This window comes from Myxocyprinus asiaticus, chromosome 47, assembly GCF_019703515.2.
Source record: "Myxocyprinus asiaticus isolate MX2 ecotype Aquarium Trade chromosome 47, UBuf_Myxa_2, whole genome shotgun sequence".
In the NCBI taxonomy this organism is placed as follows: domain Eukaryota; kingdom Metazoa; phylum Chordata; class Actinopteri; order Cypriniformes; family Catostomidae; genus Myxocyprinus; species Myxocyprinus asiaticus.
The window spans coordinates 10,240,728-10,261,093 of NC_059390.1; the positions used below are offsets into that span (position 1 = coordinate 10,240,728).

The window sequence follows — 20,366 nt, forward strand, 5'->3', positions numbered from 1 at the left end:
GCAAGTTTTCTTCCAGGATAACCTTTTACGTGGCTTGATTCATGCGTTCTTCACAAAGATGAATCTGCCTGATTTCAGCCTTGCTGAAGCACCCCCAGATCATCACCGATCCTCCACCTGGTCATCTCGTGGTTAGACGGAGGCCTGGAGAGGCCTTCAAGCCACAGTGTCTCATACCCAACGTGAAATTTGGTGGAGGATCGGTGATGATCTGGGGGTGCTTCTGCTCTGACAATGTTCCCTAACTCTGAGGATTGTTTTTTCCAGCAGGACAATGCTCCATGCCACACAGCCAGGTCAATTAAGGTGTGGATGGAGGACAACCGGATCAAGACTGTCATGGCCAGCCCAATCTCTAGATCTGAACCCCAATGAAAACCTCTGGAATGTGATCAAGAGGAAAATGAATGGCCACAAGCCATCGAACAAAGCCGAGCTGCTTGAATATTTGTGCCAGAGTGGCATAAAGTCACCCAACAGCAGTGTGAAAGACTGGTCGAGAGCATGTCAAGACGCATGAAAGTTGTGATTAAAAATCAGGGTTATTCCACTAAATATTGGTTTCTGGACTCTTCCTATGTTAAAACATCAGTATTGTGTTTAAAAATGAATACAAACTTGTTTTCTTTGCATTATTCAAGGTCTGACAACACTACACCTTTTTTGTTATTTTGACCAGTTTTCGTTTTCTGCAAATAAATGCTCTAAATGACAGTATTTTTATTTGAAATTTGGGAGAAATGTTGTCAGTACTTTTATAGAATGAAACAAAATTGTCATTTACTCAAACACATACCTATAAATAGTAAATCCAGAGAAACTGATAATTTTGCAGTTGTCTCTTCATTTTTCCCAGAGCTGTATATATACACCAATCAGCCACAACATTAAAGCCACCTGCCTGATATAGTGTAGGTCCCACTTGTGCCACCAAAACAGCACTTGTGACCCGTCGAAGCATGGACTCCACAAGACCTCTGAAGGTGTCCTGTTGTATGTGACACCAAGACGTTAGCAGCAGATCCTTTAAGTCCTGTAAGTTGCGAGGTGGGGCCTCCATGGATCGGACTTGTTGGTCCAGCACATCCCATAGATGCTCAATCGGATTGAGATCTGGGGAATTTGGAGGCCAAGTCAACACCTTGAACTCTTTGTCATGTTCCTGAAACCATTCCTGACCAATTTGTGTAGTGTGGCAGGGTGCATTATCCTGCTGAAGGAGTCCACTGCCATCAGGGAATACCGTTGCCATGAAGGGGTGTACATGGTCTACAACAATCTTTAGGTAGGTGGTATGTGTCAAAGTAACTTCCATATGAATGCCAGGACCCAAGGTTTCCCAGCAGAACATTGCCCAGAGCATCACACTGCCTCCGCCGGCCTGCCATTTTCCCATGGTGCATCCTGCTGCCATCTCTTCCCCGGGTAAACCACGCACCCGGCCGTCCACATGATCTAAAAGAAAATGTGATTCATCAGACCAGGCCATCTTTCATTGCTCCATGGTCCAGTTCTGACACTCACATGCCAATTGTAGGTGCTTTCGGTGGTGGACAGGGGTCAGCATTGGCACTCTGACCGGTCTGCGGCTACGCAGCCCCATACGCAAAATGCTGGAATGCACTGTGTGTTCTGACACCTTTCTGTCATGGCCAGCATTACATTTTTCAGCAATTTGTGCTGCAGTAGCTCTTCTTTGGGATAGGACCAGATGGGCTAGCCTTCACTCCCCACACGCATCAATGAGCTTTGGGCGCCCATAACCCTGTCGCCGGTTCACCGGTTGTCCTTCCTTGGACCACTTTCAGTAGGTACTAACCACTGCATACCGGGAACACCCCACAAGACCTGCCGTTTTGGAGATGCTCTGACCCAGTCGTCTAGCCATCACAATTTGGCCCTTGACAAAGTCGCTCAGATCCTTACGCTTGCCCGTTTTTCCTGCTTGAGACACATAAAGTTCTAGAACTGACTGTTCACTTGCTGCCTAATATATCCCACCCCTTGACAGATGCCATTGTATTGAGATAATAAATGTTATTCACTTCACCTGTCAGTGGTTATAATGTTGTGGCTGATCAGAGTGTGTGTGTGTGTGTGTGTGTGTGTGTGTGTGTGTGTGTGTGTGTGTGTATACACTATATGGCCAGAAGTTTGTGGACACCATATGTGCTTGATGAACATTTGATTTCGAAATCTTAGGCAACAATTTCCCCCTTTGCTGTAATAACAGCTTCCACTCTTTTGGGAAGGCTTTCCACTATACTGTATGTAGTAGCATGGCTGCAGGGATTTGCTCTCATTCAGACACAAGGCTATCAGTGAGGTCAGGAACTGATGTTGGTCGATTGGACCTGACTTACAGTTCACCCCAAAAGTGATCAGTGGGGTTCATGTCTGGGCTTTGTGCAGGCCAGTCAATTTCTTCTACACTAGACACAGTAAACCATTTCTTTATGGACCTCACTTTGTTCACAGGGGCATTGTCATGCTGGAACAGAAAAGGGCTATCCCCAAACAGTTGCCACAAATTTGGAAGCACACAAAGCCAAAGCCTTTACATAAAGAAACATTAAGATTTTTCTTTACTGGATTTAATGGAGTAACCAAATATGTTAATTAGAAGGGGGTGTCCACAAACCTTTGGCCATATAGTGTGTGTATATATACAGTTGTGCTCAAAAGTTTGCATACCCTGGCAGAAATTGTGGCATTGATTTTGAAAATAGGACTGATCATGCAACAAAAACTGTCTTAATAAATGGCTTCATATGATCACTATCCTTAAATAAAAGTTTTTTTGCATGATCAATCATATTTTCCAAATCAATGCCAAAATTTCACATTTTCTGCCAGGGTATGCAAACTTTTGAGCACAACCGTGTGTGTGTATATATATAAATATATTTTTCTGTAATACTTTTTCTGAAGAAAGATTAACTATTGATCATCATTTTCGCTCCATCCATAAACTGTAAAATTTTACCCATTTTCAGTGGTTGAAAACCAAATGTTATATGAAGCTAGTTTTTTCTTGTCCAGCAAAACAAAGATCTGATGAGTTATGTTGAAACTTTACAATGTAACTTTGTTTTAATGTGAATGAATAATGTCAAAATCTCGATTGTTTTCCCCACCAACACGGCCTTACATAAATAAAATAAAAAAATAATTTCAGAGGCAAAGAAAGTTATAACATTTATAAAATATCATAAAAACAAACTTATGAAAACAACAGCATGCACTGATGAATCACGCACAATAAGACCAGGAACATTTATTAAGGAAATAGGATCAGTTTAGATTTTTATGTGGTTTCTAATGATGATGCAATCACAGATAGATTAAAAGATAAATGAATGTGAGAAATTTTCAAAGGCTTTCTAAACAAGATTTGGCGGAGCCGCTGTAAGAGCATGGCTGAAAAAAGAATCAGCTCTTCTTCAAAAGGATCCTGGGTATCTCTGCAAACACAGTCTCAAAAAGACAGTTGTTACCAGTTCCCAAATAAGGATCTAGCCAACAAATAGGGGCAGTACATTTGTAAGCATGTGAGTTAAAGAGGACATGATGGATAGAGACTGAAGGAGAGGCACATGGGTGAAAGACAAAGCAGAAACAAGTGTCTTGGTGTGAGTTAGAGCGATCGGGGCTAAGTGACGCTCTCTCTCTCTATATCTCTCTCTCTGGATTGGTTTTGCAGAGGAAGATGCATCGTCACAGGAGTCAGAGCTACACCAGGCCTTGTGTGTGGTATGTACAGGATGTATGTGGGAAATGTGTGTGTATAGGGAGGACTCTACATTTATGTTGTTTTCTTGTGGCTGGGTTGTTCCTGTAGCTCAACTGGTAAATCATGATGCTGGCAATGCCAAGGTCATGGGTTCCATTCCCAAACTGACAAAATGCATGCATTGAATGGACTGTAAGTCACTTTGGATAAAAGCGGCTGTCAATATAGATATGTAAATCTAACAAATGTGTTCTGTTTGGTTTGGTGTTGTAAGCATAAAAATACAGGGTTTGGCTGCACTTTCTACATCCTTACTGCACAACCAGAGCTCAGAGAAGGTTGGATGTTTAGTATTAATCCTGTTGTCTGTATAAAGAGGGGACTTTTTTCTTTTATTTTAAATTAGAAATATTATAATTAAATTATATTATTAAATTTATAGATATTACAGTTTCATTTTCTGTTAATGCATGATTTTCTGAAAAGCTGCTTTGAAACGATGTGTGTTATGAAAGGAGCTATACAAATAAAAATGACTTAGTGGTTTCAAGGTGTGTCTTACTAGATAAGTTCAGTCTTTTAAATAGAACTGGGAATCATATTTCTTTATGGGAATCAATTTCATATTTCTCTTTCTCTCTATAGGCCATCTTTGAGAAGAGGAAGTTCTTTCACCTTTTTGACACCTGGACCCCAGTGGGACTTCACTTTGGTGAGTAGATTATGACGTCAATATGTGTAACTCTCACTCAGGCATACAGAAATACACAATAGCTTTGTCACAAAAGCTAGTGAGCTGCTTCACTGTCTACATCGGCAGCCACATTCTAAGGGGCTGTTCACACAGGGCATTTTCTAGTGTTCTGTTGCACTCTCACAGCATTAAGCCACCAAAAAAAAAAATCTATCAGTAATATAACTGACCTTTTTATATGACGCAAAGGCTACCTCATTAACTGTGCTTTGTTACGGTTCATGACTTTTCATGCTTCAAAAACTCTTAATACTATAGCCATAATGTCAGCTTTGTTAAACCCTTCATCCTTTTCCTCTCCATAAGATAACTTTCCCCTTGCCCTTTACGAAACCATTGGCATTTATTGTTTTCCACCTGACCATCATGCTGTTGCAATCTGATGACATAAACGGGTCATCTTAATCCTCTCATATGTGCTCTCATGACATTGCATGCCTCTGTTCCAGCTTATGCAAAAACCGCCACCCTAATAATACCCCAAGATTGCCATTCTCCCCCTAAAATTCCATGATACTGGACCCAACATAGTGCCCATTCCCAGTGGATTACTTAAGTGCTGTTTGCAGTAAATGCAAACAACTTGATTGTGACTGAAAACAGAAAGCCCGATTAGAAAGGCCCAGAGCCTTCCACAGTTTATGAAGGCCAAGTGAAAATCAATCCATCGTTCATCTAAGGAAAATGGGGGTGGGGGATGCAAAGACAGGAAAGAAGACGGGCCGCTTTATCCTGTGCCAAAGAGTTCCTTTGATATGTAATATTTTTCATGAATACACACACATTAGCTCATCGAGCAGGCACATGGGGCTCATTAAGCTTCTAGCTCGTGCTCCATTATCTCACCTTTAAAAGCCCCACCGAGGTGGAAGAGTATTACTCCCTCTTCTTATCGCTTAATGTCATGGAACATGAAGAATAGAAATCTTTCGGGAAAATTCACTAAACAGTTGAGCTACTTTTGAGTGCTATAGTTTTAGCGACGCACTGATGTTTTGTTTACTGCAGTACCAAATTTGTTTCTTTACCAGATTGTTTCAGTACCAGATTATTTCTCTGTGTAGAGTACGCACAATGAAAAATTGGGCTGCACATGTACAGTGCTAGTGCACCCTAACTGATGACGAAATTTAAGTCATGCACCCTGCACACATATGCTAGCGTAACAACAGGAGGATACTCTGGGCTTAAAATGCAGCCTTTTGTGGTTTAGTAATTGCACAAGGCCATGTTATGATTTCAATCTTAATTCAATGAAGCATGCAGCCTTAATGGATACCAAGATTTATTTTATATATATATATATATATTGTCCAGTACTATTGTGTTTATTTTCTATTGATCATGACAGTCAGTGATGGGGTCATCAAAGGCCGTGAACTCATGGTGCCGAGTATGGCTGCTGCGTTGCGAGCTCCGACACAACATTGTAGTGTTTTGTTTGTTTTGTTTACAGTTCTTATGTTATTTGTCTTGGATGTTATCTGCCTTATTGTCTACGACAGACAAACACTTTTGGACATAGGTTCTGCAATTACACACCATAAACCGGACTTAATTCCCCAATGCCGACCCGCTGTTTACGAACACACCAGCGGAGCCCTTTGTCTGGGCTGCCCGGCCGCTGAAACGCAAAAGGAATAGGGGAAACAGAGCCAGCGTTCTCATCAGAGTAAGACGTCGCGCAAATCGACCCCCGCTACCCAGTATTCTACTGGCAAATGTTCAGTCTCTGGACAACAAGCTCTGCGAGCTGAGAGCGCGGATCTCTTTCCAATGAGAGACGAGGGACTGCTGCATTATCTGTCTTACAAAAACTTGGATGTCAGCGTAGATTCCAGACTCAGCCACTGAACCCGCGGGGTTCTCCGTGCACCGAGCGGACAGAGCGAAAGACCTCTCGGGTAAAAGCAGAGGTGGTGGTATATGTTTTATGATCAACAAATCCTGGTATGATCAGAGGAACGTACATTCTATCAAGTCTTTCTGCTCTCCTGATCTGGAATTTCTCATGCTTCTGTGTCGACCATTCTGGCTACCGAGTGAATTCACAGCGGTCATTATCACAGCTGTGTACATCCCGCCACAAGCCGACACAGACCGGGCACTCAAGGAACTGTATGGAATTATAAGCAAGCAGGAAACCGCGCACCCTGAGGCCGCGTTCATTGTGACCGTTCATTGTTTTATGTCGATTTAACAAAGCCAATCTCAAATCAGTCACACCAAAATACCACCAACACATTAGTTTTAACACACGAGGGGACCAGGTTTTGGACCATTGCTACTCTTTCTTCTGGGACAGCTACAAATCCCTCCCCTGCCCACCATTTGGAAAATCGGACCACTCTTCCATTCTGCTTCTGCCCGCTTACAGGCAGAAACTGAAACAGGAAGCACCCACCCTCAGAACGATCCAGTGCTGGTTGGACCAATCAGACTCTATGCTACAAGACTGTTTTGATCACGCGGACTGGGAGATGTTCCGGTCCGCCTCTGATGACGACATCGAGCTTTACGCTGATAGCGTAACGTGTTTCATCAAAATGCGTAGAGGACATATTCCGCGCAAAACAATACGGATCTACCCTAACCAGAAACCTTGGATTAATAGCGCTTGATGCGCGGACCTCCGCTTTTAATTCCGGGAACGCGGAGGAGCGTAAACAAGCCAGTTATGCCATCCGAAAAATATTAGAACAGCAAAACATCAGTACAGGAACAAGATTGAAGGACAGTTTAACACCACCAATTCTAGAAGCATGTGGCAGGGAATTAACATCATCACGTACTTAAAAACTGGCCGTGAACACCGCTGCCTCTCTCCCAGCTGAGCTAAATACTTTTTATGCTCGTTTCAAGGGAAATAACACCACCCTCACGGAGAGAGCTCCCGCAGCTGAACCTACAGGGGTTAGTTCACTCTCCGTCTCTGTAGCGGATGTAACCCAATCCTTCCGACGGGTGAATAGTCCGCAAAGCCGCGGGTCCAGACAGCATTCCGGGCCGCGTCATCAGAACGTGCGCGAACCAACTGGCTGGTGTTTTTACGGACATTTTCAACCTTTCCCTCTCCTTGTCTGTAGTCCCCACATGCTTTAAAATGTCCACCATTGTGCCTGTTCCAAAGCAATCCAAAATCACTTGCTTAAATGACTGGTGTCCCGTTGCTCTGACCCCCATCATCAGCAAATGCTTTGAGAGACTAATCAGAGATTACATCTGCTCTGTGTTGCCTCCATCACTGGACCCATTGCAGTTTGCTTACCGCAACAACCGCTCCACTGATGATGTCATTGCATCTACAATACACACTACTCTCTCCCACCTGGAAAAAAAGAACACTTATGTGAGAATGTTGTTTGTAGACTACAGCTCAGCATTCAACACCATAGTGCCCTCCAAGCTTGATGAGAAACTCTGGGCTCTTGGCTTAAAGAGCTCACTGTGCAGCTGGATCCTGGATTTCCTGTCAAGCAGAAGCCAGGTGGTTAGAATGGGCAGCAACATCTCATCACTGACCCTCAACACTGGAGCCCCGCAGGGCTGTGTTCTCAGCCCACTCCTGTATTCTCTGTACACACATGACTGTGTGGCAACACACAGCTCCAATGCCATCATTAAGTTTGCTGATGATACGACGGTGGTAGGTCTGATCACTGACAATGATGAAACTCTGACACGCTGGTGTCAGGAGCACAACCTCTCCCTCAACGTCAGTAAGACAAAAGAGCTTGTGGTGGACTTCAGGAGAAGAGATCCCATCACCATCAATGGAGCACCAGTGGAGAGAGTCAGCAGCTTCAAGTTCCTGGGTGTCCACATCACTGAGGAACTCACATGGTCCGTCCACACTGAGGCCGTTGTGAAGAAGGCTCATCAGCGCCTCTTCTTCCTGAGACGGCTGAGGAAGTTTGGAATGAACCACCACATCCTCACACGGTTCTACACCAGCACTGTAGGGAGCATCCTGACTGGCTGCATCTCTGCCTGGTACGGCAATAGCACAGCCCACAACCGCAAAGCCCTGCAAAGTGTGGTGCGAACTGCCAGACACATCATCGGAGGTGAGCTTCCCTCCCTCCAGGACATACATACCAGGCGGTGTGTGAAAAAAATCTCGGAGGATCATCAGAGACTCCAGCCACTCGGGCCATGGGCTGTTCTCACTGCTACCATCAGGCAGGCGGTATCGCAGCATCAGGACCCGCACCAGCCGACTACATGACAGCTTCTTCCCCCAAGCAATCAGACTTTTGAACTCTTGATCTCCCACGATCAAAATACATCAGCACTGCACTTTATTACTCTTACTCTTATAACTCACACCGGACTGTCATAAATTATATTCTCATCTTAACAACACACTGGCAACTGACTATCAACTGACAGCCTGAATGTCAAAACAGTACAATACAACCTACTGTACATTTTAATATACTATTTTTATTGTATAATGTGTATTCTATATTGTGTGTATTGTATACTGTACATTGTATGTCATTATTTGTATATTGTGTTATGTGTAATTATGTGTATATTAGATTTTAAATTGTGTTGTGTAAATCTGATGTTTATTTTAAATTGGTATATGTCTCGTCACTGTCAAGACTACTATGTTGCTCGGAACTGCACCCAAGAATTTCACACACTATTGCACTTGTGTATATGGTTGTGTGACAATAAAAGTGATTTGATTTTGATTTGATGGAGAAGAGCATTATAAACATCCTTATATCCAGACGAGCCATGAAAGTTGCACATTCTGCATAACAGAGAGCTGATTCAGGTCCCTGGATTGCACAGTCCCAGTAAGTACGCAAGATTATTGTAGTCTGCTGCATTGCCACAACCTATAACTAAAAACCGGCTGGCAAGAACTGGAATTGTGCCATGCAAATTGCTTTCAACACTAAATTTTGGGTTTGTTTGCACCGTTAACTGATTTGCATAATTCATTTAGTGATCTGGTGCTAAAAATCACACAAAAAGCTCATATAAATAATGAAAGAAATAATTCTTAGTGAATTCCCCCTTTTGTTTTCAAACTAGACGTACATCCTCTGCCCAAGTTCAAGCCATCTGCATGGCCGCAGGGTGATCATGGTGGTGCACATACTAGCAGAACAATAGTTGTGCAGGAAATGGCATGCAGACCTCAGAGATACTGCCAGATTTGATTTTGGCAGTGTGTTGTGCATCAACATGTGAGGATGACTTGAATAGGCCTGTCTCTGGCATGTTCAAACTTCTGTTCCATTGTCTTCTAGCATGTGAATTCCAAACAAAATTATTTGTTATGAAATTTTGCATGGAATCCTGAGGTTTCAATTGTGTCTCTGTTTCACATCATTATCTTGTTAAATTTTAAAAGTATTAAGTTAGTATGACAAATCGCCTATTTAAGCACAGTATGTAATGTGTCATTAGCTGTTCCTATGAAAATTCACAGGTTTGGTGTTCACATCTCAAACCACAGTGTGCTTTCCAGTGTAGCGCCTGGAATTGGCAGCACAACGTGAGTTAAAGAGGGGTTGCAGAGGAGACAGGAAAATCTTTGTGTTTAATTTTTATTTTTTATGTTAAAATTCTTTCTGCTTGCCTAGTTTAATGTGATGGTTAATACGTTTTCCATTTTATGTTTACTTCCTATAGTGTGCATACAAAGTGGTTCTGCTTTCAAAACAAGTATTTTCTTTTATTTTTTTACATCTCGCGGCAGTAAAACTGATTTTTATAAAAAGCAAAAAATATTTCAACTTTTAAAAAAATGCATCTCGAGTCCCATGCATTCTGTTGCGCTCCATCCAGCTGTTTTTGAACTCAAGTGTAGGATTTTGACACAATTTGCCATACCTCCCTTAACCAATCAGACCGCAGAATACCTATACGCTGTATACTATCTATATATGTATATATACTATAGAATACTACCATAACAAAAAAACTAAAAAAATAAATATATTTAATAAGGGCCCCATTTTGGCACATTTGCATATACAGTAGCTGTTACTGAACTTTGATCAGTGTAAATTGTTTTAAATCAGGAAAAAAATTAATGTTGCGCAATTAGGATAATGTGTTTTCATGATCGATCAAAGGTGTCCTTCTGTGTACTTGAGCATATCCCCATAGTTTGTGGGGGAGTGTTTGGAAAATCATTATGTTTGCATTATATTTTGTTTTGTTCCACTACTGGCACAGAAATTAAACAATTCAGCAGAAATGTAACTTTGTAAGTTTTTGTTACATTTTTGGGACTTCAAAGATCTGATCACTAATCAGTGTTCTTTGTCTAAAAAAGGACTTTATGCATATTGATTTTTGTCCAGATCTGTCAAATAAATATGCAAAGCACAGTCCGTGCCATAATGGTCCACAATCACACAACTCCTCACTCCAAAACTTACCGTCCCAAAAAACATGATCAAACATGTTTTTAATAATCTTTTTTTTTTTTTCCCCAAGTGCCAGCAGCTGTTTGGTCTCATAAGTTTGCAGTAATTTCCATTTATGGTTTATCCACCAAAAGAGCATTCATTTTGCTAATCTTGAGCCAAAACACACATGGCCTGTATCTATCGCTTTGACCCACTCTTCTCCTGGTTCCGCTCTGTTCTTCAGTCTTATTCTCGTAAATATATAGTTATATATAGTTTATATATAGTTTATTGTTTAATATATAGTTTTAGGTCCTGTATGTTCTATAACTGTCAGATCCATTCAGCTATGCCCAGAAACAATTATTCTACCCCCACTGTATTTTCCATCTTTTGAGTAAATGTTTGGCCCTCAAATCTTTAACTTGCATCCCCCACAATCTAGGACTCGGAACAGACCAGCAAGATGAGGAATTGTGCAGATTTTTTTTTGTTTTTTTTGGTGCATTTATGCAGTTTCTTTATTTGCATAATTCCTTTAGTAAATCGGGTGCTAAAACAATGCAGACAGCACATGCAAATAAACAACTAGATTTCCCCTTTGTTTTTACATTTTATCAGAATCTACCGGCAAACCTCGTTGCCACTTGTAAAACCACAGACCGTTGGCTAAACCACGATGTGCTTTTCCCCACTCTCAGATAATACGAGCAGCTCTTGTCTGCATTATCCATTAAAACGTTCAAAACCTAACACCATGAGTGACCTGTGATTTACTCAGTAGCTTGGCAGTTGATCTTCCGTTACTGTCAGCTTAAACCCTCCAATCAGTGTCTTGATTTTTTTTCTCCCATTGTCTCTGAATGGGGATTTGCTAAATGATAGCTCATCAGTTATTGTTGTACTCTGTTTGCCTACTTGTTCGCTGTGAATGGGTGTGTTGTTAATTTAGCCTAATCTACTCATTGCTTCAATCAGACTCAATGTGTGCTGGCTTGCAGTGTTTGATTTTGATCACATAGTAGCCTCACTTGTGCTTTCACCCTATAAGAAACAAAAGCCCATTAGTTCTATTAGCGGCGTCGACGTCAAGTGTTTTTAATTGATACTAGTCTTACATCATAAAAAAAGCCTTAACTGACCAACAAACTGCCCTTTTTGTCTATCAGCCATGTCAGGGATTGCTGCAAATGAGGTACTAGGCAGATTATGGGAACATAAGTGTTAAAATTACCACCCTTTTTTAAATATGTAGCCTACTTGTGCAGTATTCGGAGTTCATTCTGGTTGAGTTTTCATTAGCGAAAAACTTAACAACTTGAACGCTCCTCATTAACATACTTCTATAGACCACCCTGGACTTGTGTGTTTGTTTATGAAATATTTAGTCTATTGCTCATACTTGGAGTCAGGGATATGAACAAAACCCTAAGAATTAACCTTTGGCATGAACCCTCATATCAGACATACAAATTTAACCAGGCGGACAAAAAAGCTCCTAGATGTATTTTAAAGGGAGGGACCTGAGCCAGGGAAAAGGGGCTGTATTATTCGCGAATCCTGTCTTATCTGTTTAGTAACCATTGTGATTTCAGTTAGAATATAATTTCTTAAAGGGATAGTTTACCCAAAAAATTATCATAATTTACTTACCCTCATATCAGATGTCATACACATCTAGGGCTGGGTATTGATACAGATTTCCCAATTTGATTTCCATTCACAAACTCTCAATTCATTTCCGATTTTGATTTGATATTAATTCATATGGGTATATTTCAGTTATAATGTCCATTTTGCTTAGATATGATAGAAATTCTCCCCCAGCTAATGCTGCTAATTATACAGGGGAACTTTGAACAAGGTACATTATGAAAATATTTATTTTACTAATTATATTTTATTAGTTTTTCATCTTTTTGGTCACATTTTAGCTAAATATGATATTATATTGAATATTGTATTTTGATACATTGTCTAATTGCATAATTTGAACTATTTATAAGCATTTACATTGATTTGTTGAGCACTTGCTAAAAACCAGTACTGGCTCTTTAAGGAAGTCAGCATTGCTCTAAAGAGTGTCTGTAAATTAGCGCATGTTAAATAGAGAGGACTTGAATGGCTTTCTCATCCCTGCAATGCGTAATTAGAATTTAAAAAAATGTGTAGTTGTTTTTGATCAACAACTGACTGTAAAGAACAGAAAGGTTATTAAAAGAGACTGTATTCAATGACAAATTGTTACCTGAATCTCGTCTTTGGACACATTACACAGAACAACTTTTATACGCAGTGAAAGGATCTCGCTGTTGAATACTCCACCACTGTAACTCAATTAATTTACTGATGAGTGAAATCTAAAAATTTACCAGCCAGATGCCAAATATACATGTTTAGTTGCGTAGTGTGAAATTTGGTTGCAAATGCGAGTTATTTCCTTGCATTGTACTAGAGGGTTGCGCATTAAAAGACCGATCTTGGGATTTAAGATTAAGAATCGATATAGAGATTGTTCAAATGAAGATTGTGATGCATTGGAAAATCAATATTTTTACCCACCTCTATACACATCTGGGATGGCAAGAGAGAATTTTCATTTTTGGGTGAACTATCCCTTTAAGATAAGTAATTTCCATCATACAGCCCCAGAATATCATTGAGACTTGGGGGTGGGCTCATTTGATATGAGCCAATAAGCAACCATTTGAAAAATCTCTCAAAACACCATAGCAACCAAATTGCAATGTGCTGGCAACACCCTAGTATTATAGCAACGACCATTGTTCAGCCCATCATAACTTACAATTTTTTTCAAAGAAATTTATAATCTAGTTTTATAATTGAAATTGCAAAAAAATGTGAGGAAAAAAAATAACTGAGGGCCTAGTTCTATGGAGAAACAGATGTCTGCTTGGAGGTTCACGAAGCTATAATTCAACCACCACCTAAACTTTCTTTAGACCGCTTTCGTGGAGTGGTTTCTTGTGAAAAAACCCAAGTACAGAACATACACCCCAATAATAAAGACCCTGAGGGCTCTCTGTGGCCGCCACAGTTGTGCAAACATTTTTATGACCCCTTCACACCCTACACACTCCACAGGTAAAATGTTCACTAGCAGATGCCCCACCAGCCCCTGATTCTCTCTCTCTCTCTCTCTACACACACACACACACACACACACACAGGTGCTAAAAGGCCCCAGGGATAATGATGTCCTTCCTGATTCTGACTGGGCCTCATTACGGGCCATTGTAACCTGCAATAATACCAACTTTTGGGGCAGTACTTTGGTTTCCTAAAGAGCAGAGAGTATGCAAAGGAAATGTGTAGAAATGCCAACAAAAGAAGCTTTGCACTGTCTCCCATGGTTCCTCTCTCAAAGCCAGAACTGGTCTGAAAGAACTAGTAAGAAGTGTGTAGTAGATAAGTGCACTGTGTCGGTGAATCATCCCGTCAAGAACACATCTTTAAAGAAAATGAAGCCTTTTTTGGACTGTTAAAACTCAATTTTGCATTGCTACATTTTAAAATGTATACATCATCATAGTATTTGTTGTACTGCCTGATTTAAAAAAATTGTCCCGTTTAGATTAGATGTATATTCATGCTTTAGATTCTAAAAGATTGTTTTCCTTCTGCAGAAACGCAAGCGCAGAGAGAAGGATGATGCAGATGCAGTCAGCCTGTGCAGCTTTGACTTTAAGGTAAGGAAACAAGCAAAACAAATGGTTTCACTACAGGAGACTTGGCACAACAGCCTTATCAATGTACAAATCAAGAGATCTTGCTTTCAGACTACTCCCTGCAGTAAATCTATCCACATCATGCTTCAAAACAACATTAAAGCTTCGTTATAACCTCGAGAAAGAACAAAATACAAACTGTCCCCCGCTGTTTGTCAGCTAATTCAAAATAATCCACCATAAAAAACATACTCAAGAATCCTAGATGAAGTCATGTGTGTTTGTGGCAGAAATCAAAGCCAATCATTATAAACATGAGCTTGTGGAATTTAATCAAAAACTTTCCACTGATAATCCAGAAGGTCATCTCTCCAAAATCGTAAACTCTATATAATTACCCCCAGTAATTATCCTCGGAAAGTTATCTTGTAATGGACTTAATTGAGACATATGACTATGGCGGATTATTTTGAATATGTGTGGTGGTGGCATAGTGGGCTAAAGCACGTAGCTGGTTGCTGGTTCGATCCCCACAGCCACTACCATTGTGTCCTTGAGCAAGGCACTTAACTCCAGGTTGCTCCGGGGGATTGTCCCTGTAATAAGTGCACTGTAAGTCACTTTGGATAAAAGCGTCTGCTAAATATGTAAATGTGTAAACTAACAGAAGTGGCGTAGTTGTCATTTTACGCCACACTGACCTCAACTCCTCGTTTTTTTTTTGGTATTTTTCTCCATCTTACAGAGAACTATTGTCTTATTAATACACTTCCATGGCAACCAACATGTTATTACAGTTAAGGTCGCACTGAGCACGCCAAGTTCTTCATTACTTAGACAAGCGAACAATACAACAGCAGAATTACTTTTAACAGTCTTGCGCTTAAGAGATGAGACAGCTCTGATTCACTACAAATGCATTAAGGAATGGAAAAAAACTGGTCAATGTTTTCACACACACACACACACACAAATGATCATCCCTGCAGTGTATTTCTTTGAAATGTTGTGGTTTTAAATAGTGATGTGCACAGGTTATCAACTAATCAAGTACTCGTTCAGCACTAACTAATCGACTATTAAAAAATACTACTAGAATAATTTCGCAAATTAATTTTCCTTTGTGCATTAGCCTTCTGTACGCAATGCTGAATTATACTGTACTTTCCCTCTGAATCTCTCAAATCTTGCAGCTGCAATTGAGATTAATAACTGCACTGAGAATTGTAATGCAGTGTAATGTGAACTTATTTTTTTCCAAAACATACACAATTTAATGAAGTTAGCTTATTTTGAAGTGTTCTTGGTAACGTTTTTGCACAAAAAATATATAATTTTTATGCTCGTGTCATACCTGATATTTTAAGTGACATTTTAATTTACGAGTAATCGGTTACTATTTTTTAGTGGCTATAGAGGACTCGACTAAATATTTGATAATGCCCATCCTTAGGTTTAAGTTGTCTATACCTGTCCAGTTTAGCAGCAACAAATTAAAAAAAAAATTTAATACTATATTGTTTGAATGCTCAAACTGTTAGTGTAGACTACTTAATTGCACTTGGTGTAGCTTCTAATTTGAAAACTTGAAAAGGAATATTCCAGATTAAATGCCTGATGTCTTGCCTGAAAGTTTATAGGATAGATAGATAGACAGATAGATATTTTTATAACTGATGAATTGTACTAACTAAATTATAATTAAAATGTTGAAGACTGGTTTGCTTGTATTTAACCCAGAAAAAGGCTTCAGTTAACATCTGAAATTCTTCAGTTGCCTGTCCACTTTAACTCAGACTGTTCTGAGATGAAACTTGTTTCAGTAGACCATGTTGAAAAAACAGCCCCAACCCCCTTCCTCACAGCACATCTCTGAGAATGCATTCTGGGGGTAGGGTAGCTTTGTAAAATCACCTTTCCTGCAAGTACCCCCTTCACTTCCCCCAGGGCCTTGTTCTGATGAAATGACATGGTCTTCACTAGTCAAAAAGATACCTCAGTTTTACACTCCGTGATCAAAAAAACCACATCGGAGGAAACAGTCTCTGAGCAGATTCTGCATACGTTTTAGAAATGTTGCACTATCAGGCTGTAATATTTTCCTAAATGGTCACAGTTGAGGTCCTCCAAATGGAATGACTCATTTAAACTATGTAGCTAGAAGACTGACCAAACACTTTAGATTTGATTACGATTTATCAGGAAAATGTGTGAGAAAGAGACCATACATTTGTGGGAAGCGTACAGTCTGAAATGTGTCTGATTGGAGGGGTGTGTTATTAGTTACCTGGTCTGTTTGGTGGCAACCGTCTCTGTTGACAGTGCGTTGACTTAAGTTAAATATACTTGTGGGATGTGTGGGATTTTATCTTTTTCCTGCAGTTGTTGATGTATGGTATCTGTAGTTTTGGTACCACACCAGAGAGAGAAACAATGAAACACTTCAAGCAAATGTTGCCTTTTTGGTTTAGAATTCTACTAGTTAAGTGTGCCACAAGTAATGTTTCACAAAAAGTCATAATGTCTTACAAACACAAGTTATAGCTAATTGGCCTGTAAGTTAACTTTTTGCATGATCAGCTGTTTTCAGTTTCATACTTTTTAAGAGGATGTTGCGAATGTGAGTTCTAGGGAATTGAAAAGCATTTTCAAAGAATTGAATGTTAGCAAATTCACCTTCCCACCGCAACGGTGTCATGACTGTTAAGGCCTTAAGTCATAATTCAGATTTTTTATGTTGCATTTTTAATGTTGTATCAAATAAACTCAATTTCAGGGATTCCCATGGTCATTAAAAACCTGAAAATGTCAGGGAATTTTAAAAATTGTGATTTCCAGACCTGGAAAAGTCATGGAAATGAACTAAATCTTAAGAAATCATGGACATTTTTTTGTTAACATAAATTTGTCTAGTTAGGCTCAGCTCTAAAATATTTCTGTGGCTACCTTTTGACTATTGAATTTCCATGACTGTTAGGAAACATTTAATAGAAATTGCACTTAAGAAGAGCAAAAACATTTTAGAAACCCATTAAAGTTATAAATTACTTATTTATTTTTGTCCAGTAAACTCCATTTGTATGTTATTTTGCATATACTGTAAGTAACAGTTTGTTAACATTGAACAGATATGACTGGATAATATATGATGGAAAGATAGAGACAGAAAATCCTAAGGCTAAACTAAACTAGAACTATGGCTAAATGTGGGATGGGCCAGGAAATGGAGATAGCTATGACACAAAGTGAATTTTAAGATAAACACTAAGTTTGTCTTCCAGTGATGATGCACACACACACGTTATACCCTGTACAGGCTTGTCTTGTAATCTCATCTTTGTTACAGGGGATGAACTCTTGGCACATTTACAAATTCATCCACCATTGAAGAAAACTGGTGCTCTCGAGCGGAAGTCGGTTACTGGACGGTTTTGTCTTGCCAGTTGCGTTTTTGTTTTGTTTTCGGAGATTTGAACTTTACTCCTTATTAATAGGAGACTCTATTTATACTGCTAATCCGAAATCACAAGTAAACATTATTCAGCCTGAAGCATTCAGCCACAAAGGCATACAAATTCAAATACGATGACAGCAGTGTGAGAAATATAAGTATTTTAATTTTTTGTATTAAGCAGTAATATTCCCCCCTGGAATTGATTTTCAGGGACATTTTTTACCTGTATGAGAGAAATGTTTTATCCTAAGCATTAAAAAAAGTTTGGGAGGGTGATATTGAGTAGAAATATCAAATATCTAATAGAGAAATTCACTATGAGAAATTCACTAAGGGCACGTTTTGGCCTCATATTTTAAATATTTAGGCCATTTGTCACATTCTGTGGCATTTTTCCCGCAAGACCTTGTTAATTTATGTCCTTGCATGACAGTCACCTTGACTGCAGTATCAATGCATCATACACCAGGGGGCAGCACTGTGTTCCACACCATTCCTCATATCAGATCAGAAATCAAGTTAGCTCACTTTTTCCCTGTCAGGCAAGCTCACACAAGGCCAACATGAAGTGAGTCACTCTTGTGTGATTGTGTTTAACACTAAAGTAGGAGTGCTGTGTTTGTGCTTCACACCCAGCTGTCCAGCTGTCATGTGTGTCGAGGTGTTAGCCCGCAGAGGGTTCAGGCTCTCATGCAATATGGCTGCCACACCTCTTGTCAAAAACACAACGAGAACAGTAAGATAGTGTCTCCCCATGGCATGAGTAATGAACGAAAGCCATGTTATTGATTGAACACACCTTTGCACAAACTAAAATTGATTTTCAGCCACAGTCATTCTCGCTTTCGATTCATGCTAATTAGGGACAATTAAATTATTAAATTCTATATTACCACTGCTTTACCATATGTTTAACATATTTCTGTCAAAGATTGCACCAAAATAGAAAACAAATTGGACAAAAGGCTAATGATAGATGGCTGGATGGATGGATGATAATGAGAATTCACAAGTTAAGATCATTCATACTGAAGCATCATGACACAAAGGCAGGGATGCCATAAAGGTAAGGACGATTCCAAGGGCCCTGGACTGACACGGCATCCTGCAGAACCCTCAAATCTTTTCCTGAATGATTTCGTGATAAATGGCCACTTCGCATTGGTTAGCTTAAATGATGACTGCTCTTACTTGATGATAAAAGATGATCAAGTGTGTGGGATTCCCCCTTGAGACATTCAGTAGTTTATCCCAAAAGCACTTTCTAAGCGTTAAATACGCTTGCCATTTGTACAGTACGAGAGGTGTGGTAGCCATATTGCATCCTCGCACTGGACGCATCATAAATCAGGCTTGACTGGATCATGCGGAGCGCTAAACAGTGCAGGCCACAAAACCTGAATTAAAGCGATAATTTTCTACTTTGAACACTATGGAGAATGTCAGACATCTCATAAGGCCAGACAGCTCCCACATTCTAAACAGCACTGACGAGAACACGAGAAAACATTGTGTGTGCCATATTACATCACCACCTTAGTAAAAGGTATGATTGGAAATAAATGTTATAGATTCATATTAAAACTATAAAAGGGAAGGAGAAGTCTACTTGGTTTTATTATAACAAAGACAGGTTTTAAAAGTTTTTTCCATAACAAAATGCTATAGTTTGTTTTATATACTGTAAACCATATAGTAGTTACATTGACCTACTCAGAAATTAGCCATCCATGGTCAAACCTGTGGTAATTCTTTCGTATGAAAAAAGTTAAATCAAGGCTATTGAAGACTGGACCTCTTTAAATTATGGGCCAAGCTATCCATTTTTCACTTGAATAAAATCTGTATTATTCTAATGCTCTTGTAGGGGGGGAAATCTGTTTTTGTTTGCTTTCAATTAAGCATATTCTCTTTATATTAAGATATGATTTAAATCAATATTTAAAACATAAAAAAAGAAACATAGTCCCATCTCCAAATGGTATGATCAAACATTGTAATATTCATTAATGTATTGTATAGTTATTTCTATTAAATGCATTAATTTATTTAAATGCATTTTTTAAACTCAGATTTCTTTTTAAAGGTGCACTCAACTTTTTGCTTGTGTCATCTTGGACTTACAGTGACACCTAGCCGTGTGGATGCAGCATCATCCAAAATCAATAGTTTTCAGTTACAGATGCCATTGTAGAAATTCAGTATTCACAATCAGCCATTATTAATTTAATCCAAGAGTGAAAGTGTCCAATAAAAAGATAGTTACTGAGATTGAGTAGTATTAAGCTGGTCATTTGATTCTAATATGGCAGCCCCCATGAGGGGACCCTCTCCATGTAGAATAAAACAGCTTTTA

General features: G+C 39.5%; 1 protein-coding gene across 2 annotated transcripts in view; it reads left to right on the forward strand.

Annotated features, from left to right (window-relative positions):
* The window catches only part of LOC127437056 (neuroepithelial cell-transforming gene 1 protein-like), a 40,115-nt gene that overhangs the window by 10,555 nt on the left and 9,194 nt on the right, over window positions 1-20,366 (forward strand). The window contains exons 1-3 of one of the 2 annotated variants that reach the window (XM_051691704.1): window positions 3,695-3,753; window positions 4,379-4,445; window positions 14,515-14,577. In XM_051691704.1, coding sequence (XP_051547664.1) covers window positions 3,710-3,753; window positions 4,379-4,445; window positions 14,515-14,577 — 174 coding nt within the window. In that variant the 5' untranslated portion in view covers window positions 3,695-3,709. Of the gene's footprint in view, window positions 1-3,694; window positions 3,754-4,378; window positions 4,446-14,514; window positions 14,578-20,366 lie in introns of those variants that run through there. The other variant, XM_051691703.1, reaches the window with a different exon arrangement.